Source organism: Labeo rohita, chromosome 4 (genome assembly GCF_022985175.1).
Source record: "Labeo rohita strain BAU-BD-2019 chromosome 4, IGBB_LRoh.1.0, whole genome shotgun sequence".
Taxonomy (NCBI): Eukaryota; Metazoa; Chordata; class Actinopteri; order Cypriniformes; family Cyprinidae; genus Labeo; species Labeo rohita.
In genome coordinates, this window is record NC_066872.1 from 30,961,360 (window position 1) to 30,988,238 (window position 26,879).

Consider the following 26,879-nt stretch of genomic DNA (forward strand, 5'->3'; position numbering starts at 1 on the left):
CCACACTAGCACGTTTTGGTATGTGTTTTTGCATTCTCTTTGGGCTTGTTCGCAGTAGAGAGATCATCTGTTTGAACTTGTATTTAATTGCCGCATTGATTAACCACAAAAAAAGTTTTGCACTCGACAGCGCTGGCATGTTTACAAGAACGTGCGATAGCCACACAAAGAATCGTTGATAAAATAAGCCACAGAATAATGAAATCTCGAATCTTGCGGGGTTTTTTTGCATCCTCACAAACGGCTCACAAGTTATTGAATTCAGAATGGAGGCGTGTCGGAGTTGCATGGCGAAAAAACGAAAAACGTGATTGGCGGCGTGCTCTGATAATTATTCCTCCAAATTCACAGGTAGGCCGTGGCTGCAGTGTGTGTACGTGAGTGTGCGTGTGTGTGCGCGGTCACTGCAGATGAAATCTCCCTGCAAATTGCGACAGATGTTTCACCTCCAGACCGTCTCACCCATACTTCTGACGCTTCCCGACTCCGACGGTGGGATGTTGTACAAAGACACCCCGACATTTGCGCACTCCACTTTTCCCAGAAGCCTTTCTTCATTATGGTATGGTCATCTTTTAATTGCTGACTCTTTGCTTGCGAGCCAGATCGAGTTTGGCCTGCGCGTTTGGTAAATTCTGTTTGAATGGTTCGTAACGGGTGTGAGCGTATGTTTGTGTGCACTCTCCGGGTGAACCGGAGTCTGTGTCACGCTTCCCTCCTCTCTTCAGCCCTCCCTCCCTCCCTACACAAGCTCTCGCTCACTGGCTAGAGCGATGATTCAAAAAAAAAAAAAAAGATTGCTCACGTACTCCACTGCCTCTCGGTTTCATCATCAACTTTTTTCCCTCCACTTCAGTTTTCCCTCTCTCCTCTCCTCTCGTCTCCTCTCCTCTAATTCCCTCCCTTTCTCTCTCTCTCTCTCTCTCTCTGTGCAGATAGAAACAAAAAAAAGCCTCTACCGCTGTTTCCACAGTTCAGTCTCCTCCCCTTCACCCAGTCTGTGCCAAGAGAAGGAGGGATTTCTACTACTCACAGGATTTTAACCCTGTAGCACAACCGATTGGCTCAAGCTGCTTCTCTGCCACTTCAGTGTTTCCAGCGCGTCTTTTCCACCACTTCCCTAAACCTCGTCGGTGTGTTCCTCTGCGGTTTCGTCACCTCGAGACGCTTTCAAACGGAGCATTTACGGCGGCCGGAGGTGTGTGGCATTTTTCATCCTCGCCAGGGGTTAACGGATCCTTTCCGTTGCTGAGCTTTGAAAATGGCTGTATTCTCCCTGCTTGTTGCGTGTCTCGGAGAAGGGAGGCGCCTGGAGTTCTATCACTTTAGCGCCACCCTCTCTCTCTCTCTCTCTCTCTCACACACACATACAGTTCTTCTTTCTCTCTCTCTCTTTCCCTCTCTCTGAAAGGAGAGCGGGAGGGCGGTGCGGTGTCGGAGCTTTTTCTGGGACAGGTGCCAATTCCAAACAAAAGACATAAAAAGGCAATGAGTGAAAGATGCCTCGATCGTAAGAAAGAAATATGTTGCACGATGAAACGAAAGAAGTTTGCTGCGACCGTGCGGTTGTGCGCGCTCGGGTGAATAGAAATGTTTGAAGCTAAGATTTGAAATACTTTTCTTCTATCTCTATCTCTCTCTCACAACACCCTCTCGCTCCTCTGGCGCTCTTCAGCCACTGAAGGCATTTCAGTCATGGGGGGGGTGAAAAGGGGAGGGGGCTCGGTTTTCAAGCTCCTGAATTATTCATATGCCTGGGCCAACGCTGCGATCGGACTGGCTGGGACATTAACATGCAGCGGACATTCTGTTTGTCTGTTTGCTAACATTCCTCATTCAAAGACTTGTTAACTGCAAGACGGGCCGACACACTCGTGTCTCTCGGGTTGCTATTGTGGACCTGGGGACCGCAGGCAGACCTGGAGCCCGGCGCTGGGGACACGCAGCTGGGGTGGGAGGATCGGCTTGGCCCCCCGGCCTACCTCCTTCGGTCCTTGTGCCTGCTGTGGAAAGCTCACTGCCTCTTCTTCTCCTTCCCTCTCTCTCTCTTTCTCTCTCTCTCGCTCTCCTTCAACACAGGGCTGGTGAAGTGAGTAGAAAAGGCCTTCAGCACTTGTCCTGGAATGTTTCTATCTACACAAACATGTCAATGTTATCAGGTAAGTTGCGAATATTTGAGTACTTCTTTAGTTGATCACATTTCTTGATTTTTCGGTCTTTGGAATGTGCGTGAATTAGTTTTGTTATGGTTTTGTGGTTTATGCGAAAAAAGAGCGTTTATAAACGGTACGATTCCTAAAGAAAATGGCGTAGGGGGTACGAAAAGGCAATTCATATCAACGCCTAACAAATATGATGCACCTCTGTAGTGAGGAAGTCGACCTTCCACAGTGGATATAGTTTTGGGGTTAATGTTTTTGTGAGTGAGAAGAGCTAGAGTTCGTAAAAAAAGGTTTTTACGAATTAACCTTTTATTTTCTGATGCCTTCGTTGTGTGTTTACTGGAGCACTTCAACATAGTGAATGAACAGCAGCTATTTCGGCCTTGTGTTTGATTATCACGTCGTATTGTCGTTTATCTTATGAACTGTTTGTTGCGATTTAATGTTTTTTTGTCGTTTTTATATATTATTATGGAACTGTAACATACGCTTATGGATAGAAGCTTTGTATATGCCACGTCAGAGCTTAGTTATGCATTAAAATTAGAATATATGTGACGGTGCTTTGTGTAAATTATGTGTATGTTTCAATTAGAGTTGTTTTTTAATTTTTTTCGATAGGTTTTTTTTTTTCGGTTGCCTAATTTCGATGGTTTCGGCATGCAAAATCAATGTCATTTTGACTCAGATTTATCATTTTTTAAATTTACACATATTTAAATACATCGAACATGAGCGTATTTCACCCAAATTCTGCAGAGAATATTTTCTGCGATTTATAGAAATTATAACCTATGAATATACATAAAGTTGTGCTTTTGAAAGGAGGCATATGCTCAATCTAATCGATTTATCTATTATTGTAAGGCTTTTATATAAGAAATCCAAATTACATAAAGATTTGTTTTGAAATTTTTGTTTTAGAAAAGAAATGATCACCCCAGTGTTTTTTTTTTTTTCCTGTCACACACACACACTGTCTGTCATACACACACACACACACACACACACACACACACACACACACATAAAAAAGCCTTTTATTGCCCTCTTTAAAGTAAATAGTTTATAGGTAAAATCATGTTTACAGAATGACTGAGAATTTTTTATTTAACAGCTGTCCGCTGTGATATTTAAGGATCATTTTGCATAAAATAGCATTGTGTTTGATCAATTCAGATCATGTAGAATTTACAGGCATAAAAGTAAACAGTTGTGTTTCTTCGTTCAAACGAATGATTTTGGCTCATAGCAGGCTGTTTAGTAGTACGAGTGAGAACACCAGGGGCAGTGCTGATGAAGTGTGTTGGCACAGAAAAATGCACGTTGGTTGGCAGTGCCCTCCCCCACCCCTTTTTTTGGTTGTGAATGGAGTGTTCCAGAGATGATGTATAGTGTAAAGAACAGAGCAGGTGGCATCATCTTAGAACGAAGAGGGGGGTTGGCATAGGAACGGAGATTTTCAGAATAAACGTACCCATTTTTGTCAGTTGTTCCAAAGACTTTTGTTTTTGTGTTTGTTTTTTTGTATGAGAATGTTTATGGTTTTGACACAAATGCGGACTAGTCTATGTCGTAAATTAAAATCCAATATTTATTCTTAAAAACAAACTAAAAATACAATTTTAGGGATTTTTTCTCTCAAATTTCGTCATGAAAATAGATTTGCGTGTGTGTCAAACTGTGGCAAGGCATTCCCAGACATGCCGAAGAGCAGCGAGCATGTGTGCACTAACTGAGACACCCGCCCTCGCTGTCACGTACAGACGTACACACACTCTCTCACACACACCCAGACACACTTGCAGCCATGTGCTCCATAATAGACCTCTGATTCAGCCCTGAATAGAGTTCCCACGCCTCAGTGTGTGTGTCTGTAATAGTTAAGGGTGTAGACCCCCCCCCCCACCCCCACCCTTTTCAAAAGATACTTGTGTACTCTCACACACACACAGTCTAGACTAAAGATGTCTCCTTCATTCTGTTTCGAGGTGTATTTTAACAGCTACACACTGTGAATTGATAATTAGTTAATTTCGGATGAAGTTCCAAGGGCGGAATTTAACGTAGGATGTGATAAAGCGATCGAAACAATTAGTCTTGTAGATTCTAATAAATGTCACTTAAATATTTTCGTATGCTTTTTTTGTATTTCAATTCATTTTTTATTTTTAGTTTACAAACCCTGATCGCATGATTTTTTTCCCCTGAATGCTGTATGGAATTTCATCTTGACAACGTAAAATTATAAGAAGCATTCCCACAGATACAATCCAATCCAAAATTAATTCATGAATTACTTTAGATATGTTATTGTGAGAAATCTCAAGCCAGGTTATGTTAATTGTGGAATATTAGATGGTGTATTTTAGAGTATGAAAATATAACTAGTACACTGCACATCTTTTTTTTTTTTGTAGAAGTTTGAAAGAAATGAAAGTGGAGACAAATACAGTTATTGATAGATAAGATAAACATTTTTTTGTTTATTCTTTTTGACATTTTATGTTTTAATCGAGCAGAAATAAATTTGTATTCTCGGGAATGAATGGTTTGTTATTTTGAATATCCTGCGGATAAAAGCGGAAAAGCTGACGGACCCTCGCGTATCAGCGTTTGTCCCCAGTATTTTAAAATGTTTTAACCATTTTTATGAACACATATTTGTTTATATTTGTAAAACTTGACTGTTTCAATATCATAAGTCAGTTTCATTTGAAAATTATTATTTCACTTGAATATAAAGATTAAACCAAATAACTCTAATTATTTAAAAAGTTCTTACTGTGTTTTAGAGATTTCGATTAGCGTTTGAAGGAGTTAGTAAAGAGTGATTATTGATTTTGGTGATATTTTAATCATTTTTGTGCACACAAATGTATTCTAAATATTAGAAACATTGTTTCCCGTGTTGCTAATATTTTTGTGTTACTGTTAGGTTTTTTAAATTTTAAAACGAAAATAGCTTTCATTCTATTTCATTCATTAATCTTTCATCTGAACTGAATGGCAGATTCACAGCAAAGTGTCTAATTACACTTTACATAAAGCAAAAAAAAAAAACTAAAGCATGACCGCATAATACAAAAATGTTTTTAAATGAATCTGTTTACATGACTCTAAATAAACTATAATTGAATTTTTAACCACTGCACGTTTCTTAGTAATTGGTTATGATAGCAGAAGTAGACAGGCATGTTTTTCTACATTTCGTTACAATAAAGATCCTAAGCCAGTACACTCCTATAATAGTGTCTGTAGGAGTGAAGTGAAAAGGGAAAGGAGTGGAGGACTATGGGGTCATTTGGGGATAGCAGTTCTCAACTAACTTGTTTCCCATGGACACAATAGGAGCCAGACATGATTGGCAGGTGACAAAAGGTGGGGTGGAGCCGAGTAATTGTTCAACACTAAGATGATGTCATGGGCAAGTCTTGAGACCAAGAGCCCCTTGCGGTTTTAGCAAAGGCTTGTGTGCTGTTTTGTCTTACAAAAATGTATTTTCACTACGTTTAGGTATTTCTATCGAAACCTGTTTCCTCAATTTTTCATAAACGCAACAAAAAATGTACAAGAAGCCGTGGCCTGCCCAGACAAAGCAGAATAATATTATGATACCGATCACTCGTGTAATCTGCGGTTTAAAGTTCAAGCTCAAAGTCCATTACAGACATTGTATTCACGCTCTGTTGTAATCAGTCTGGGATATCTCTCCGCCCCCGGCAAGTCACATAAGGTCTTATTTTTTTTTTTTTTTTCCTTTCACTGATTTTGTTTGAACAGACGTATAATACAAACACAGTAGATGGCTTTGCTTCATGAGCGATAAAACAGCCAGAGCTTTAATCTGTCAGTCAACAGTTCTTAAATCATGTAGCATAAAGTGTTGCTTCAAAGATCGTGCGACAAGCTTCTTTGTAATACAACTTGTTTGTACCTGCAGTATTGACACTGCGCAAGTAGGGATATAAACAAAGTGTAAATGAGCTGCACAGCTAAAAGTCAAACGATGATTAAAGAAAATAAGAATCGCTAGAATCACTGTAGTGTATAATGGGCCTATTGTCACTGAATGGTGAAAAACTGAGGGAATATGGCTTCAGCGCCACCTTATGGCTGTTGGTTACTCCACCAGCTCTCAGAAAGTTCCAGTAATTTAAGACCGTAACGATCTATGGTTTGTTTCACCGCTAATGTAAACTACACCCTGACTGCTTTTATCAGTAGCAGTGTTTCTGATGCTCTAGTGATGTATGTTCTTAAGAAGTTAGTGATCAAATGAGTGCTTGGGTAAAATATTCAAAGCCACTCAATAAGTCATTGCTTTTAGGAAACAGTGTTCAGAAATCAACTCCATGTATGAAATTTCAGAAAAACAGCTAGTCGACTGATTTGGAGTTAAAGTATCATCTCATAACATGTTAGTGCCTTGGTTTTCTTGTCTCCGTCCATTTCTTTTCACATCTCTGTCCGTTTTGGAGTACGATTCCAGCTTAAGATGAAGTACAGCAGGCGTTTTCTAAATGGACTGTCAGCACTGCAGTCAGTTCTTCTCTTTCCTGTAAAAACCATGAAGGCCATTGACCATGACATGTTTTGACGTACTTCTTAAAGTGAGGTGTCGTTGCAATGACAAAAGCAGGTCAATTCATGTTACTGTGTGATGTGTTAGAAATGTTTGAGGTAATCAGAGCATATTAAAAATGCTCGTTACATTTTATGGTAACATTTTACACTAAGCTTCTTTAACATGAACTAAAAATGAACAATACTTCTATAGCATTTATTAATCTTAGTAAATGTTAACAATGTTAACATTTACTAATGCATTATTAAAATCACAGTGTTGAACTACACACTTTGAACTAACATGAACAATGAACAACTGTATTTTTGTTAACTAACATTAACAAATATTATTAAATAGTGTAATTAATGTATTATTCATTGTTTATTAATGTTAGTACATTAACTAATGTTAAATAACACATTATTGTAAAGTGTTATTTTATTTAATAGATATATTATGTTAACACAACACAATATATTAACATGCTTTGGGTAAAAAGTTAAGACATTTAGTATGAATAGCATATTTAGTATTTGGTTTGTTCACCTTTTGCTTTAATTACAGCAGCATTTAAGCTTCATGAACTAAGCAAGTTTGTGTAAAACCTGATAATGTTTATACAGTATTATTTGAGATGATCTAAAGCGCTTCTTGAGTTTTAATCAAAGGAAATATGACCGTCTATACCAAGAACCATACAATTATTGTCAAAAACTCATTAAATATGTATTCAATATGATCTCTTAATTTTATGTTTAATTTTTTCTTCGTTTGGAATTTTAATGATCCTAAAACCTTTATTAATCCTTTATTAATCCTTTATTTCCAGGTTAAAAAATCAACCTTAAGAACTTAGAATAATCAACTTAATCATTTATTTTACATTTATAAACATTTTACATTTATAAACATCATTAAAACAATATGAACTGTCATTTTTTAATTTTGCACAAAATATTTTTATTTTATATATAAATGTCAGTCTTTAAAAACATACACACACATGCATATATATATTTATATATATATATATATATATATATGTATATGTGTGTGTGTGTGTGTGTGTGTGTGTATTCAGTGTATATTCAGTTTATTTTTATTTTGACAAATTTTGTTTCAAATCATTTCAAAATTCAAATATAGTTTCTGCTATAAAAAGAATAATACTTGCCAAAGGGTAATGCAGATAAACTTGATTTATGTTCTCTGAAAACAAGTGTAAATATCTTTTATCGTAAATTCTTTTTAACCTAAAAATATGTGTGTGTAACCACTCACCCCTGTGAGGTTCGTGGCCTGTGTGAGTCAGCGGTGTGTGTGTATGTGCCTCCTCATCTGAGGTAAACCACACTGCTGCCCACAGCCTTACTCACTCCCGCTGAACCCTCCCGCTTTGACCACACACACGCCATTCCCAAACACCCCCGTCCTAATCCACTCGTGCACCCCTGTATACTGTCAGGGTCAAGAGGAGACAGATATATAGCACAACAGATGACATAGGACATGGAGCTGATGTACTGACTTAAGTACTTTATGTGAATTTCTTGTCTCAGCAATCCTCTCTCTCTCATTCTTTCACAGATGGCAAGCCCAGGAGGTGACAGGAGGATCTGCCTTTCTCATGTTGGTGACCTTGATGGTTTTGAAGGATCCTCAACTAAAGCTTTGGACATAGAGGTGATAGGGGGCTGTATTTGGCACACAGCAAAGTGTGTTGTATGACAGTTTTAGCCCACAAATTGACACTTCACTTCACATTTTAGTGTCTTACATGCTGTCAAGTACTGTCATATATACTGTGCAGGCATTAGGCATTTTGTTAGCAAAAAAGAAAGTAAACAGGAAATGGAAGCTGCTGTTGCAGGAAGAGGAAGAGAGAGACTGTCGTTTGGGGTGAGGTAGTAGGTTGTATAGTTTGAGGGTTTAACCCTTGCTGTCAGATAACTATACAACTTACTGTCTTTCCCGAAGTGACCGTAGTGCCATCACTTCATGGAAGACGTCAACAGGAAAGAAGAAATGACACATTTACAGGTTTTAATGTGGTTTGCTGCTTAATGCAGGCTTAAATGTTTGTCAGATATTTACAATAAAAGAATTTAGAAACATGATTAATGCAAAGAAAAAAAAACTGATGAAATGTGTTAGAAATGCATTAATGCAGCTTTGATTTTGCTGCATCACATGTTGGTCAAACATTCAAATGAATTCATAGGACAGTATACACTGTAAGTGATGATGATAATATGGCAATTAAAAAAAAAATGACAAATTTTAAATGAGAGTGATCCTGTTGAACATCATTCATTCTTAAACATCCTTGAAATACGTTTTCTTTCTTGCATTGGCGTATTTCCTTCTAAAACAATGTTTGAGTGGGGAATTTTTCAGCGTTACATCACAGTCATTGACTGGACAAGAATCAGTGTAGTGAAGCTTGTCAATATTTTTGGAAGAAACAAAAGACTAAAGTGTCTTGTAGGAATACAGATGCATGTTGGTGGGTTCAGAGCTAACAGGAACTGCAGAACTTCAAAACAATGTGTACACTACCAGTCAAAAGTTTTTGAACAGTGAGGTTTTTTTCTTCTGCTTACCAAGCCTGCATTTATTTGATTCAAAGTACAGCAAAAACAGTAAAATTTTGAAATATTGTTACTATTTAAAATAACTATTTTCTTTTTGAATATATTTTAAATTGTAATTTATTCCTGTTTTCAAAGCTGATTTTTTAGCATCATTACTTAAGTCACATGATCCTTCAGAAATCATTCTAATATTCATAATTAATAATAATAATTATTATTATTATTATCAATTTAAAGCATCCTTGCTAAACAAAAGTATTGATTTCTGTAATTTCAGTCTTAACTCCAGTCTTTTGAATAGTATAGTGTGTATAATGTTTGCAGAAGATTTTATATCAGATAAATGCTGATCTTTGGACCTTTCTATTCATCAAAGAATCTTGATAAAAGGTACTCAACTGTTTAAAATATTAATAATATTAATAAAAAATGTTTTTTGAACAGCAAATCAGCATATGACTGGAGTAATGATGCTGAAAATTTAGCTTTAATCACAGGAGTAAATTACGTTTTAAAATATATTCAAGTTGAAAGCAGATATTTTAAATAGTAAAAATATTTCACAAAAGCACTGCTTTTGCTGTATTTTGGATCAAATAAATACAGGCTTGGTAAGCAGAGGAGAACCTTACCGTTCAAAAACTTTTGACTGGTAGTGTAAAATAATATAAAAAGCTATACATATAGTATACTGTATTACTGATGAGAATTCTAAAGGTAAAAATGTGGTGCTGTGGAATATTCAGCAATGATGTTCGTACAGGGTGAGGTAGTAGGTTGTGTGGTTTCAGGGTTGTGTTTTTACCCCATCAGGAGATAACTATACAACCTACTGCCTTCCCTGAAGGGCAGCAAAACATCGCCAGACACGGTTCATCCACTCTTTGCAGTGATTTCCATTCGCTTTTCTTAAATGTTATAGTCTCCCAAGATTCTAATCATGATGATCTTACAATTTATAGCTGCATGCGGATTACATACAGCACAAGTGTGTAATACTTTAAACGGGAATAAACTCTTTGATATTTCAAAGATTGCCTGTTTTATTTTTTTTTTTAATCTCTGCCTCAAGCATGATATTGACGTTTATACATCTCGTAATAAAAGAGTTAAGATCACATTTCCCATCACTCAGTGACACATCGGCATGAATGAAGAGTGTTTCCTTCGCGAGGATGTGAGGAAGCGATGGCATTGTGTTATTTCATTTGTTTGTTATTAAAGATGCAGTGCAGAGGCAGACAGAGTGCTTCTGCCAGGGTAGCTTGTATTGTAAATAAAACATGGCCATGGCTCCAGACGGCCATTAGCCGATGTTAACAACTACAGGGCTGTAGGCAGGCTGACCTTTCACTGCTGCACAATTTATGGGCACTGGCTGGCAGATCTCCACAGGAGCGCCCCTAGACTGGCACTCACGGGGAGGAATAGCAGCAAGGGTGGACAGAATGTGACGGCCATGTCACCTTGAAAAAGTTTAGTTTCTTTGGAAACAGGTGTTATGCATGCTTATTATGTCAGAATTACCTGGAGGAGTGCAGCAGCACTAGTCTTACAAGACTACTTTGTTATGCACATTACAATAATCCACAGAGGATAAGGGTTTAATGTTATTCCCTTGAGACCACATCAGTTTTTCCCTCTCAACAGCACTATTTAACAAACTAATAGAATTATAATAAGCCACTGAGCAGTAAAACTGTATTATCAATGAGGATGGGCTTTAAATGAATTATAATACATTAAATAGTGTACAAATGGATTAAATGTGAATAAATATATTAGAAAATCTAGCAATTTTATCTGTTACAATAGACTCGAGGTTTTCAAATGGCAAGGTTAGAGAAAATTAAAAAATAAAATGTTACAATAACTAAACAAATTATAAAAACATAATAAATAATAAAAATAAGGATGAACGTTAAATTCATTATAATACATTAAATGGTACAAACGGATTAAATGTGAATAAATATATTAGAAAATCAGGCAATTTTATCTCAGTTACAATACACTCGAGGTTTCAAATGGCAAGTTTAAAGAAAAAAAACAATAAGTAAAATGTTACAATAACTAAACAAATTATAAAAATATCCAAATAAAAAAAAATGATTTAAATAAATAACAGTACAGTACTATAGTGAACAGGGAAAAAATTATATATGATATATTATGTGATATGATAGTATATTGCCAGACTGAGATAAACATTTTTCTTTTATGAGAATCATGGTATGTAATAGACACATTTTGGTCATACTCTATATTAGGTGTATGTATATATAATTCTATATAAATGTGGATATTAAATTCTATATGTATAATTATTATATATATTATATATATTTATTTATTCTAAATGTGTGTGTGTGTGTGTATATATATATACACACACATATCACATATATATATATATATATATATATGTATATATATATATATATATATATGTGTGTGTGTGTGTATATATATATATATAAAATCTTCCTGTAAGAGTGGGCGTGGCCATTTGTACATTTTATGGGTCTGGCTTCCGGTCCTATCCGCGTCCAGCTATTTACCTGTTCAAAACAGCTAATATACATATATTATATATATATATATATATATATATATATATATATATATATAAATAAAATACATACATATATATATTTATATATATATGTATATGTATGTGTGTGTGTGTATATATATATATATATATATATATATATATATGTGTGTGTGTGTGTGTGTGTGTGTATACATATATATATATAATTTTCCTGTAAGAGTGGGCGTGGCCATTTGTACATTTTATGGATCTGGCTTCCGGTCTTATCCGTGTCCAGCTATTTACCTGTTCAAAACAGCTGTTTTTTTTTTTTTGTTTTTTTTTGCTTGATATTGAAAATTGGTGTGTCTTACCAGCAGTTTTACCGTTTACTGCACGTTGTTAACAGATTACAAATGTAACAACAGAAATTAATTACAGAAGGGGGCGGGGGGTTATATTTGGCGGGGTCCGTGATATCTAAAAGACTGAAACCCCCTGGAGCAGAAATAGAAAATACCTTCAAATGCACACACAATAACATTGATTAATTACAGAATATCACCAGTAGGTGACAGCAGAGGTGCGTTATTAAGACAATCTATTAACTATTGAAAAAAAAAAGTGAATAGGTCGCCAAAGGTAAAGGCACATTAGGGCAACTAAACAGACTTTGTTTGTTAAGACAACATTGGTAATATATTAAGTAATAAGGCGAGATGTTATCCAGGCGCATTAAATAATACCATCATCTCAAGATCTGTTGCTCAGCAACGCGACTTTAAATCGGTAGGCGTGGTTTTCCGTCCAAAGCGTGAGGCGATTGGCCGAATCTATAGGTGTGTCAGGAGGTGTGCTCTGTCGCATCCGGAACGGGCGAGCTCGACCAGTGTCGGAGCGGTTTGACAGCCGTGGTTGCGGTGAATTTTAAATAGGACGTTTGAGGAGTACTACAGCCTCCCTCGCACCACCGAGTTGAGTGTTGGCAGTGTCACAGAGCCCGTGTGTTTTATTCCTGCCTGCATGGCGGCCTGGGATTGGGAGGTAGACGCGCAGCTCTTGTAAACAAAGCGCTTGTGTAACATTATGATCATGTTTTATCCGGTTTTATGGCCGTAATTACCGTAATCGTAGGCTTTTAACTGGAGCAAAGTAAACATTCACATAAGAACACATGTCTGTGCTATTTTCACAGCGAGAGTCTTATCACATACTCTTTAAAGAACAATCCACGCGTTTGCTATAGTTTTATCAAGACTTCAACTCTCGCTGGAACCAAAGCGAAACTTTACAGCATCTGCGTTGCGTTTACATGCACTCGGTTGATGTTTAAAGCTCGCTGATTGAGTCATTGGCTTGGTTAGTTACTTATTAGGTTGTTATAATAGTGATATTACATAACCTATCTTTATTATTGTTTATTGTATCTCTCTCTATATTTTTTTTCCCACAGTGTCAATACATTAACGTTAATGTAGTGATGTTTACGAACATAATCATGCACATTTGTGCATTATTTATAATTTCATTACGAAATACTTTTGTAATACTTAAGCTCAAGAATTGAATTCTGTTTAGAATTCCATTTGGAACAGAATCATATATGGAATGTTATTTTATCTAGGCCTGTGAATTCAAAATTCGAATGTAGCTTTGAATAAACAGAATGAATCTCACACCTTAGAAAATATTCACAAGTAGTTACCATAGTTAACCTTTGTAACCATTTGAGGAACAAGATCATAAAAGTACTTTAGACATTATATTTAATAGGATAATTACTAGTCAAATTTTATGTTTGCTATAAAAATATAGCCTTTTAATTGCAGTTTGTACAATTAAAGGACTCTATGACGAATATGTCAGTTCCACGGTAGCTTACACTCATAGAAAAGTTTTTATAGTAAGTCATCTGACTTTGCAGCAGTGTTATTTTAGTATTGAGATACTATTATAATTTCTGTTCATATTCTATGAATATGAATATAAGAATAGAAAATATTTCAGTTAGGGCTGTTGGTTTTACACGTTAAACCAATTATTTAGTTACGGGGAAAAAAAAGTGTTAAAATGTTTAATGCAATTAAAGCACAAGGGCAAATGTTGATGTTGATTTTATACAACAGTTCAATAAACAAGAACTTAATGCTGTGTTATGTTTTAGACACAATATTGTGTGCAAAAAATAAATAAATAAAATAAAGGGATAGCTCACCTGAAATTTTAAAATAAAATAAATAAATAAATAACGAGACATACTTTTTGTAATATCTATTTTATGCTTTTCTCATGTAACACAGTACTGGCTTTTTAAATGCAATTTGATATGTGATTAATATGCGATTAATTAGATTAATCACATTGTGTAATTAATTAGATAAAAAAATAAATTGACAGCCCTAATTTTAATTTTAGTTAATGTTCAGTTAAAATTTGTTTTGTTTTTGTCATTTTAATTTGGTCTTTTAATGCGTATATAGATTTTATAAAGTAATAAGTAGTTTATTTAAGTGTCAAATTGATTAATCACGATTAATCTCACACACACACACATCTTAAACATGTATGTGGATGTATTATAAATATACATTATGCATTATACGTATTATGTATGTGATTAATCGCGATTAATCAATTTGACAGTAGTTGCTTTTTTATATCTTAAACAGTGTTGGGTAAGTTACTCTAAAAAAGTAATTAATCACTAGTTACTAATTAACTAATTAGTTACTAAATACATCCAGTGTTATTAGAGTACTACACAAATTACTCTCTCCAAAACGTATTATTATTTTCTAAAACCAAATCAATCTTGACAAGTTAAAGATACAAGGATAGGCGTAAAATGGTACTTTTTATTTTTTTAAGTAAATAACAAAACTACATACATTATTCTGGTCACACTTTAGATTAGGGTCCAATTCTCATTATTAACTAACTATTAACTAGGACTTTTGCCTCAGTATACTCCTAATTACTGCTTATTAATACTTAGTAAAGTAGTTGTTAAGTTTAAGAATTGGGTAGGATTAAAAATTTAGAATAAGGTCTTGCAGAATACAATATGTGATAATAAACAGCCAATATCCCAGAAATATTCATGCTAATAACCAACTAGTTAATAGTGTGAATTGGACACTAAAGTGTTACCAATATTCTTTTTACCTCACCAAAGTATTTAAAGTGAGAAGTGTACATAAAAAGCTCGCATTTTAAGGTTAGACTTTAAAATCTGATATATAATTGTTCTATAGTCAATACACAGTAACTGTAATTAAATGACAGAACTTCAAGTGAAAAGTAATTAAACTGCAATAACTAATTACTTAGTAACTAGGTACACCCAACACTGGTAACAAAAATAAAGTTTTTTTTTATGGTTTTAGTTAAGTGTAGTAACCCTGCTGTGTGGTTGCAGTTCATTTTTCATGCTTTTCAACATCTTTTACATAGTCACTGTTCCTCATCTGGAAAAATGTATTAATTTATAATTCTCTAATGTCCATAATGTAATATTTTCAATACCTGTTGACATTCTCTGCAACTAAATGACAAACCGGCGGCGTTTAGCACAGCCTTTGCAGCCCTCATATCAGTGCCTACATGGCCACATGGGCTTGTCCATTCGGTCCTATTATGTAACATGCTAAAAGGGTCACGCATATCTTAACGCCCCGTGTCATCTTCCTAGTGCCTGACATCATTGCTTGGGCTGTGAAAGTCTCATTTGGGAGGTTGAGCTTTATCAAGTCAAATTCTATTTTTAATAATGTGATATTCACATTCTACCTTAGTCATTTGATGCATGTTGAAATCTGATTTATAATATTGTGTACATACAGTAACCCTGATAGAGTTCTTTTAAAACTAAGTAATTTTATAGCCCGTTTCATAATCTTATCTGTAGCTCAGGTTTCTTTCTTCTGTACTCTTACGGCTTTGTGAAACACTTGATTTTCGTATATCATCTGTAAGATTAGATTAATGCAATTTATGATTGTCCTATTTAATTTGTCGTAATGCAGATAGACTTTTGGCTGTATCGTCGGCTTAAATGCTAGAGAAACATCTGGCCTACATGGATGCACCTGCTTCAGTTGCACCATGTTTGCATTTCATAGTCCATATGAAGCCGTGTGCCTTGACTTCATGCTGAGCTCTTTCTCTGCAGGCTGAATGTACTAAACAGACAGGATGTTTCCTGGGCGTGTGGAATGAAGACATTCCTGTGCTATTGTTGAAATTTAGATTTAAATGCGTCCATTCAGATATTAAGGCTCTCTTATCTGATGCATTCAGTTCTCTGTGGCGTCCGCTTGTTGGTGTAACGCCAGCCAAACTCCTGAACGGAGAGAAGCAGGCATGCAGGGTGTGTGTGTGCGGGGATTCGGACTTTGGCCCTGGAAGGGGTGCGTGTATTTATTGGCAGCTGGTAGAGCAGAACCGTGAATCGTGATCTGGTAAGCACTGATTTCATTCTGCTTTGCTCTGCGCTTAGGTGACGATTTGAGCCAGATTTGTAATTGTGCTGTCCGCTTTAAGCAAAGGCCTCACAGCTACCGTGAAAAGGGAAGTAGTTTTGTTTTGAGGATTTGTTTTAACATGGTTTGTTTTTTTGCTGCTTTGTTGTATTTATATTTTAATCAGTGGCAAATAAGAGTGATTTTAAACTTTTAGTTTAAGTTTTGAAAACTTAATTTACACTTTTTAAGTACATGTGAGTGTATATATCTTGATACTTATTTTTTCAAAGTTTATGGATTACGATTATGGATTTTATTTTAAATATTATAATCATTAATTAAAAAATAAGTAAGTTTTTTTGTGGAGTCATGTTACATTTTACAACCTGTGTTAATTTTCATTTTATAAGATTTGTTGACCACAATCATGAGGGTCTTCAGAGGTCCTTTCTATATCCTATTCTGATCATTTATTTTCTGCATGTGTTTCTGCATCATAAGACTTTAACTTGGGGACAAAATTATAATTACAACAACAAAAAATAATAACAATAATAATTATAATAATAATAATAATAATTATTATTATTATTATTATCAAATAAATACATTTATTTATAATAAAAAATGTCAAACTATTTTTTAAGATTATTTTTATGAAGATTTTCTTCTTTACGATATTAGGACTTCTGCAGTTATACTTTTTGCAATACAAAAATATTCAATTAATTTTAATTCAGAAATTAAAAGCATTCTTATTACAGAAAAGGTGTATTGAAGTTCATGTTTTTTATCAGTTGCATTTTTAATGCATTGTAAGTAATCAGTCAATCCATAAATAAATAAAGAAATAATTAAAAACATCTTCTTTATGATATCAGGACAGTTGTAATTATACTTTTTACTATCCAAAAATATTAAAATGAATTTTAATTCAGAAGTTAAAAGCATCCTTATCACAGAAAAGGTGTATTCAAGTTAATGTTTGTATCAGTTGCTTTTTTTTAATGCATTTTGAATAATCAGTCACTCAAAAAAAAAAAAAATCTTTGATATCAGCACAGTCTTAATTATACTTTTTGCAATCCAAAAATATTCAAATGAATTTTAAAAGCATTCTTATTACAGAAAAGGTGTATTCAAGCTAATGGTTGCATCAGTTGCATTTTAATGCAGTTTGAACAATCAGTCAATCCAAAAAATAAAAAATAAAAAATCTTTATGATATCCAGACAGTTGCAGTTATACTTTTTGCCCTCCAAAAATATTAAAATATTTTTTTTAGAAATTAAAAGCATGCTTATAACACAAAAGGTGTATTTAAGTTTAATGCATTTTGAGTAATCAGTCAATTTAAAAGAAAAAAAAAAAAAAAAAGTTGTAAGACCGTTATAATTATACATTTTGCCATCCAAAAATATTAAAATAAATTTTAATTAAAATTAAAAGCATGCTTATGACAGAAAAAGTGTATTCAAGGTAATGTTTGTATTAGTTGCATTTTAATGCAGTTTGAATAATCAGTCAATCCAAAAATAAATAAATAAATTCTTTATGATATCCCGACAGTTGCAGTTATACATTTGCCCTCCAAAAATATTAAACTATTTTTTTTTTTTAGAAATTAAAAGCTTGCTTATAACACTAAAGGTGTATTTAAGTTTAATGCATTTTGAGTAATCAGTCAATCCAAAAAAAATAAAAAATACAATTTTTTTTTTCTTGTCTTCTTGATGATATCAGGACAGTTGTAATTCTACTTTTTGCCATCCAAAAATATTAAAATAATTTTTAATTAATTAAAATTAAAAGCATGCTTATGACAGAAAAATTACTATTCAAGGTAGTGTTTGTATTAGTTGCATTTTAATGCATTTTGAGTAATCAGTCAATCCGAAAAAGTCATGTCATTGACCTTTCACCAACACTGAGCAAATAGACTTGTCTTTATTTTTGCCAAGTAGTCTTGACCCACATCCAAGCTGGAAAGATTTATCCGTTGCACATGCAGCAAGAAAGATGTGTGCTTTATCATGTGCTGAATCAATATTTCTTTCAAAAACAACCTCACATGTGGTCTGTGGTCACAGATTAATCTTTATACTTCAGATCTGTTGTTTCTATCTGGTGAGTGGAGATTCTGCTGGGTCATAGCTAGTTGGCCGATGCAGTGGAAATTTCTACACAGATGTGTTTGTTTTACGTCTGTTGTCTTATGCAGTTTCGCAGCGAGTCCAAGGCTGGTTCTGAAATAATGACGGGGGACACGTGATCGGTATGGGCTGTCTGTAAAACGCTAAGTTTTTGGGATCGACTTAAGAACATTGACTTCTTTGTCTTCTTGTTGATTTAAAATACCCCCAGGGAATGCTGTATTGTTACTACACGGTCAACCCGGACAGTGGGTAAAGATCAACCAGGAAGGAGGGGGTAAATCAAGCCTGTATTGGCTTCCCAGTCCTGTCAGCTGTGACCCTCCACAACAGGCCTCCTCCTTTTCAGCACGTAGGCTATGTGCGTGCGTGTCCGTCTCTAGCCAGAGTGAGAAACACACAAACTGCACTGCAAACATGACACGAGATATATATTTTTATTTCATCGAAATGTAGCTTTTTCCATTTCCGTTTGTTTAAAACGACTCATTGAGGATTCCTCTTGCGCATTCATATATGTGTTATTGTTCGCCTCTTGTTTTGTCATCTGCGCTCATCAATGGATAAAACATCTGTTGTGAACTGGGAGGTGTTGAATCCTATGCATCCGTTGAGATATTTGTGTGGAATTGATTGCAGTTTGGAAGCGTGTACGAGGTTTGGTTTTGCTGGTTAATGGCTCAGCTGGTCTCCATGGGCACATTTCCATTACAGCAAAAAAACTGGCGTCCCTCCTACACTTCATTTGGCTCCCGCTCGTTGTCATGAGGCTCAAGTCATGCGTATGTGTGCCCATGTGAGTGTCTGGGTTTACACTGAATAAATATAGTAGCTTTAGCTTATCGCTCTCTGTCTGGCACCCTAATGCACAATTAGGTACGCAAATGCAAATGTACTCGAACGCATGGTACGTGCATAATCTTGTTTACTGTGAATGGCCTCTGACACTGCAAAAATAAATAAAGAAATGATATTTAAATAAATAAAATGAAGTTCTTTAGAAATAAAATGTAAAAAATACTTTTAAATAAAGTAAAAATATTAAAATATTTGTATAAATATATTTTTGTTAAAAAAATATATATATATTGTAACAAAAACAATAAAAAGTAAAAGTAAATTTGCTTGAGACAGTTGCATATAAGATAAAAAGACAAAGCTAAATGTGTAAAAATACAAGAATATTTATCTTTTTATAAATTATGTAAGCATATGAGGCTTATGTTAAACATGTACATTTGAAACTTTGATATGTTTACTTTTTGCCGTGTCTTGACTAATACCCAGTCAATATACTATAATCCTTCTTTAACCAATATGAGAAATACATACCTTACAGTACACAAATATTTTTTAACTAGGAAAATGATCTAAACATCCTTAAAACAAGATAGATTTACTTTACAAGCAAAAAAGTGTTGTATTTTTATTGAGAGTATTTCCTAAATTTGTAATTTGTTTATTTATTTTTCTTGTTTTAATGATAATGTATGATAGTTAATGATGTTTATATACTTTTACTGGAAAACAGGACAAAAATGTGTGAAGAAAATTAAAGGTATTTTATTACAAGTTCATAAAATGTATTTAGCAAATGTATCTTGTTTCAGGAATATTTAGATGCTATTTTGCTTCTCAAGTAAATTTTAAAGATGTTTTTTATACTTTTACTGGAAAACAAAACAAAAACGGGTGAATCAAATTAAAAAGATTTTATTAAAATTTCATAAAATGTATTTTGCCACTGGATCTTGTTTTAGAACTATTTAGATGCAGTTTAGCTTATAAGTAAATTTTAAGGATGTTTATATACTTTTACTGGAAAACATGACAAGAACAGGTGAAGAAAATTAAGTTATTTAATTAAAATTTTATCAAATGTATTTAGCAAATTTCAGGAATATTTAGATGCAGTTTTGCTTATAAATTTGAATGATGTTTATATATTTTTACTGGAAAACAGGACACAAAATGGTAAAGAAAATTAAAGGCATTTTATCAAAATTTCATAAAATTTATTTAGCAAGTGTATCTTGTTTTAGGAATATTTAGATGCATTTTTTATTCTCAAGTACATTTTAAGGATGTTTATATAATTCTACTGAAAGACAGGACAAAAACATGTAAAGAAACTTAAAGGTATTTTATTACAATTTCATAAAATGTATTTAGCAAATGTATCTTGTTTCAGAAATATTTAGATGCAGTTTTACTTAAGTAAATTTTAAAGATGTTTATATAATTTTACTGGAAAACAGGCCAAAAAAGGTGATGAAAATTAAAGGTATTTTATTACAATTTCATAAAATCTATTTAGCAAATGTATCTTGTTTCAGGAATATTTAGACAGTTTTGCTTATCAAGTAAATTTGAAGTATATATATATATATATATATTTTTTTTTGTTGTTGTTGTTGTTTTTTTTATTTTTTTTTTTTTTTTGAAAAAAAGACAATAATTTATTTATTTATTTTTAGTAACTAATATGCATTCATTATGGCAGTCCGTATGCGTAAGTTTCTCCAATAGGACGCTCGTCGCTGCACTTGTCCGTACACGTTGTGTCACAAGCAGAATCAGGTGCGAGATGACTGTCATACAGTTGGGAGCGAGCGGACGGCTGCGTGCGTTGACCGAAGGATTACACTCGGCACAAGTTTCAGGTTTCAGCTGCAACAGCTGGAAACAAACAGATGTGAACAGCCGGGTAAGATCTTTGCTGTTCTGCTTGGGGCTAATACACAGAGCAGAGAGATCAGGTATAACTTTAGAAATCTGGACGGCTTCCCCTCACAGACAGAGCTGGAAACTGGGATTCTCTGCCAAGATTTGATTTATGATTCAGGGATTCGGCAGGAACAGCTTGTCTACCATCAGTAGTCAATGTTAGTGTGAATTTTGTCAGCTTTTTAGCATGAGCATCAAATCTTTTCTCTTTTAGACTGGCTGTGTTTGTCACTTCAAGGAGAAATGTATTGTTGTTTCTTCCAAAAAACAGTGATGTGTTGCAGAAGGGCTCGAATGCTGAGTCTGGCATTGGTTAGCCTCCTCCATGTGACTCCTGTAAGAAATTAAAGGGTTGAGTGGAATGGCATTTGAACCGTTGTCCACAAGACCCCTTGAGCTGCCATAAAAATTCCCTTGAGAGCGTCTGAGTGGTTAATACTTTTGTAGAGGATTTTTATCTCCTGCTCGCACTTGGAAAGTCCGGACATGCTGCGTGAGTAAATAATACCGTGATATCAAGCAAATTGCAAAGTGCAACCGCTTGAAACCACTTAGTGGTCGCATAACAACACCCTGGAACCCACTCACGATTTCTTTGAAACGTGTATAAATTGAAACCAATCTGACAGATCTTTTACACCCGATCTTCAGTCGATGGAGCGCTTGGTCTTTAGTTGGTCTCTTTGATAAGTTCGCATGGCAGGACGAATGAGATCACATTCCTGTGATGAAACAGGCCAAAGCCTTTGAAACGGTCCCCTCGTGTCTAGATAAAACGCCACCATATCTGTGCCTGGGGTTTCCTTGGCAACCCCCCTTGAACATGTTACTTACGCCACTTGTTTAGCGTTGCTCTGAATGGAACTTCTTCTAGTCACTGTGTCACAGAGTCCGGGCTGCAGTTTGCATACCAAGTAGATATTGAGCCTCCTTTTATATGATCACAATCAGTGCTGTTTAAATTAATAAAATAACAGTTAAAATTATTTTTAACCCCTTTACTATCACCGTCCCGCTAGCAAATCTAATCATGACAAACTATATATCGTTGGAAAGGTCCAAGACTCCTAAATAGATATTTTACCACTGTTTTTGATACAAATTATGTAGAAACAGTAATACATTAATTTACAACAAGAATGCACTTCAAAAAATCTATATCATAACTGGAGGTTTTAATTTTATAGTAATTTTGGATTGAAAACTATTTTGTAAAATTATTTATATAAAAATAAAAAAGTATCTTTTTTTACTGTTAATTTAAACTTCTATAATTTTTTAAAAGTTTTACTTTTTTAAAATAATTTCACTGAATAATCAACTTTAGGTCTGCATGCAAAAGCATTTATGAATTATAACAATTTAAGTTTGGCTAATGCACTTTCACATCTACGTTAAAAAATGGTGGGTGACAGTTAAGCGGTTAAAAATAAAAAAATTAATGAAATAACTGTTTTTATTTCTTTATTTTTATGCATTAATACTCATCATTTTTCATGATCAAAATCAGTGCTGTTTAAAATAATAAAAAATAATAAATAAAAAAATTAAAATTAATTATTTTTAAATAATAAAATAAATTAAATAACTCTTTTAAGTAATTGTTAAATTCTTCACCATTAATGGACATTTCAACCATTTTGTAGAGACTTATTAATAATAAATAAATTATTAATAATAATAATAATAATAATAATGATGATGATGATGGGGAAAAAACAAGTCTTAAAGGGATAGTTCACCCAAAATGAAAGTCAAAGTCATTAATTACTCAACCTAATGTTGTTCCAAACCCGTAGGGTTAAATTAGGATATTTTTGATGAAATCCAAGAGCTTTCTGACCCTGAATAGACAGCAATGCAACTACAACGTTCAAGACCCAGAAAGGTGATAAGGACATTGTTAAAATAGTCCATGTGACATCAGTGGTTCAACTTTAATTTTATGAAGCTTCGCAAATACTTTTTGTGCGCAAAGAAAACATAAAGTAACTTTTTTCAATAATTTCTTCTCTTCTATGTCAGTCATCTAAGCACTTTTTTTTTTTTCAAAGAAACATTTTTTATTTAATTTTTTTTGCATGTGTGCCCATTAAACCCAGTGCAATCTAGATATTGTGTCTTGCAGCTTTTTAAAAGATATCAAACCTATTTTCTTCACTCAATATTCACTTGCCATTGTTTTGTTTTTACAGACTGATGAATGATACAAAGCTTGCCGTGGTCCAGCGCCATGGTAGACATGCCGAGCCTATACAGTCCCTTGTCCCCCCTGGGCGATCCTATTCTGGACAGCCCTCTGTGTGGAGAGCTCATTGATGACATGGAGGTGCTGGAGGACATCTCACAGTCCCTCAGCGATGATACCTTCAACTCCTTTCACGTACTGGACTACCAGAACAGCAACTCAGCAGCGGACAGCTCAACTGTCTTAGGTAGACCATATGGACACGCACAGAATCCTAACCAATCAGGCTCCTTAAAAAATCTTAAATTAACACCGATCTGTCAAGTTAAAGAATTACACCTTTGCATTCATTTTATGGTACATTTGTACCTTTAAAAGTTATGTATATATGTTTTGTAGATGTCTTAACACCGGCGTCTAGTCCGTCCTCAGAGGTGTTTGCGTCCAGCGCGGTTCAGGACGAGAACTCCTCCGGTTCTCTGGCCCTCGAGTGCCGCGTGTGCGCCGACCGGGCCTCAGGTTTCCACTACGGAGTGCACGCCTGCGAAGGGTGCAAGGTAAGCGTGCACGCAAAGCTCACAGTGGAAAATTCTCACACGATTGCCAAGAGTCAAAACCTAAACGCCCTCAACTTTTTCCTGCTTGGTATTAACGCAGACACCGCGTTACACTTTCATAACCACAAACCTGTCCGGGACAGAAAACACTTGAGCACACACACCAGGGTCAACAGAAAGCACGTGAGTTTCTGTAGTATTTTCATAGCTGCTTTTGCAAAAGTTCCCCCGAGGCTTGTTCTCTCTTCGTACATGTGAGGTGAAGCGTGCACAAAAGCTGTTGCTTCATGCGGCGCATGTCAAATTCATCAGAAAGACAGCGCACAAAATACCCCAGCTGACTTGGGCCTGGGTCACGGCCGTTTTTATTCCTTTAAAGTTAACTACTACCAGCCCGGTTAATGCTACGTACCATGTGTTTTTCTCCAGCAAGAGCAGACTTTGACCGTTGGCACCCCTTAGGGTGCAATTAAATCAGGACAATTACAACAAGGTTTATTGCCGACGCGGTTTACCACTCTTTCACCTCGCACTTTGGTGAGACCAATTAAAATATACTTTAAAAATAATTTGTCTTAAAGAATCATGATAGTTGTTGTTACAGTTAAGCTTCTTTAAAAATTAAACTCTAATTAAAAACAATTTCCGAGAATTTAAAGGAACACTATGATTATCCGCAGACCGACCGAGTTCATTATTCAGTTCAGGTCACTGGTTTTGAGCTTCATGCACCTCCGGTTTAACTAATTTTCATGTTAGTTAATTATATAGTTTGACATTTACACAGTGTTCTAACTAGGAACAATGTCATGAAGCAACAAGCGCTAAAAGCTATATTCCCTCTGTAAATCTGCAACAAGGACGGGATGTTTTGTCACATAGTTTGTTTGTTTTATTTCATTGGTCTAAAAAAGTGTATAGCACACATTAAATATATGTGACCCTGGCTTAAGTAGCTTGTGTATATTTGTAGCAATAGCCAACAATACATTGTATGTGTCAAAATTATCATTTTTTCCTTTATGCCAAAAATCCTTTGGATATTAAGTAAAGATCATGTTCCATTAAGATATTTTGTAAAATTCCTACTGTAAATATATCAAAATGTAATTTTTGATTAGTAATATGCATTGCTAAGAACTTCGGATATATTCCGCCATATTTAGCACATGCTACGATCACAGTATAACGGCTGACAGGACAGGAAAATTCATTTTTACTGACATATGGCCTGACAACATCTCTGACCACAGTTCACTGCCGTTCTACTGAAGCTCCATCGTCACTTGTACCTTTCACACGCCTGTTTGACTAGCGCCTGGTGCTGTGGCGTAGTGGAGTGTGCGTCTGAAAAGTCTCCCAATTGATGTGTCGTAAAGATGCTCTGCGTTTAAACAAACACAATACTTGTCAAGAAAAAAGAGACAGAAGCAGCAGTCGTGAGTGGGGTGGTCAACCCTAGCCCCGCCCCTAAGTTAACCGTGTTAAATATTTTTAACACGGTAAAGTGGAAAAATTAATCGCCTGTGTTAATTTTGACAACACTAGTTAAGATATAATTTATTCATGTTGGGTTACAATAAATAAAACAAAAATGTATCCATAAGTTTCCTAAACCACATGAGGCCTTGCGTCAAAAGTGGGAACGTCTACAGGTTCGAAGTAAACAAGCGGGAAGTAACACTCATTCATTCAACAGTTGACAGCAGTGATGGGCAAGTGAAGCTTTGTGAAGCATTGAAACTTTCCTCTGACTGTTTCGGGAAAAGATTCAAAGCTTCAAGTGTGTCGAAAACAGCGCGATCTGGTGGTTAGTAAAAAAGCCAAAAGCCTGTGAAAGAAGCTCTGTTGGACGAAGTATTCATTGCACATTCCACAGATCGACTCATGTTACGTGCACCAATATAAGTCTCTGATAAATTAATTTACCCATTAAAGGAGAAGTCCACTTCCAGAATTTACAGATAATTTACTCACCCCCTTGTCATCCAAGATGTTCATGTCTTTCTGTCTTCAGTCGCAAAGAAATTATGGTTTTTGAGGAAAGCATTTCACTATTTTTCTCCATATAATGGACTTCAATGGTGCACCAATTTTGAACTTGCAAAATGCAGTTTAAATGCAGCTTCAAAGGGCTATAAACGATCCCATCCGCGGAAGAAGGGTCTTATGTAGCGTAACGATCAGGCATTTTTTTCTGAAAAAAATTTTTTTTTTATACTTCTTAAGTACAAAAGCTCATGTAGCACTAGCTCTGGGATGCGAGTCCATGACGCTATGTACTGCAGAACACGTCGAAAAGTCACACGCAACGTGGGCGGAACTACAGCCCCAGCGTTTACAAAGCGAACGTGCAAACGCTGTTTACAAACAGAAAGGTACCACAATGTCAGACGATTCTGAAGTTGTAGGAGAAAATGACATGGAGTTTTTCGCCATATCCTACCTTTTTGAGCCGGAGTACACAGACAGTGAACTTAGACGTGATTCCATAGTACGTAACATTAGCGTTGTGGACGCGCATCCCAGAGCGAGTGCTACACAAGCTTTTGTGCTTAAAAAGTTTTTTTTTAAAAAAATGACCTAGATTAGACCCTTCTTCCACAGATGGGATCGTTTAGAGCCCTTTGAAGCTGCATTTAAACTGCATTTTGCAAGGCACCATTGACGTCCATTATATGGAAAAAAATCGTGAAATGCTTTCTTGAAAAACCATAATTTCTTAACGACTGAAAACAGAAAGACATAAACATCTTGGATGACAAGGGGGTGAGTAAATTATTTGTAAATTGTTGTTCTGGAAGTGGACTTCTCCTTTAAACTGTGCCATTAAATTCCAATACGAATCAGTATCAATATCATGTTATAGAAGAATAATGTAAACGTATATGAATTGCGTACAGAAAATATTAAATTTTCCTGAAATAAT

The 26,879-nt window shown here is 35.0% G+C and overlaps 1 protein-coding gene across 8 annotated transcripts in view; it reads left to right on the top strand.

Annotated features, from left to right (window-relative positions):
* pparaa (peroxisome proliferator-activated receptor alpha a) overlaps nt 1-26,879 on the top strand; it is a 37,989-nt gene continuing 11,110 nt past the window's right edge. The window contains exons 1-5 of one of the 8 annotated variants that reach the window (XM_051108334.1): nt 1-18; nt 2,080-2,159; nt 8,320-8,415; nt 23,401-23,640; nt 23,793-23,950. In XM_051108334.1, the coding sequence (XP_050964291.1) occupies nt 23,409-23,640; nt 23,793-23,950 (390 nt within the window). In that variant the 5' untranslated portion in view covers nt 1-18; nt 2,080-2,159; nt 8,320-8,415; nt 23,401-23,408. Of the gene's footprint in view, nt 19-874; nt 1,199-1,796; nt 2,160-8,319; nt 8,416-12,726; nt 12,907-16,187; nt 16,323-18,084; nt 18,867-20,941; nt 21,186-23,400; nt 23,641-23,792; nt 23,951-26,879 lie in introns of those variants that run through there. The other 7 variants (XM_051108332.1, XM_051108331.1, XM_051108330.1 and 4 more) reach the window with 7 other exon arrangements.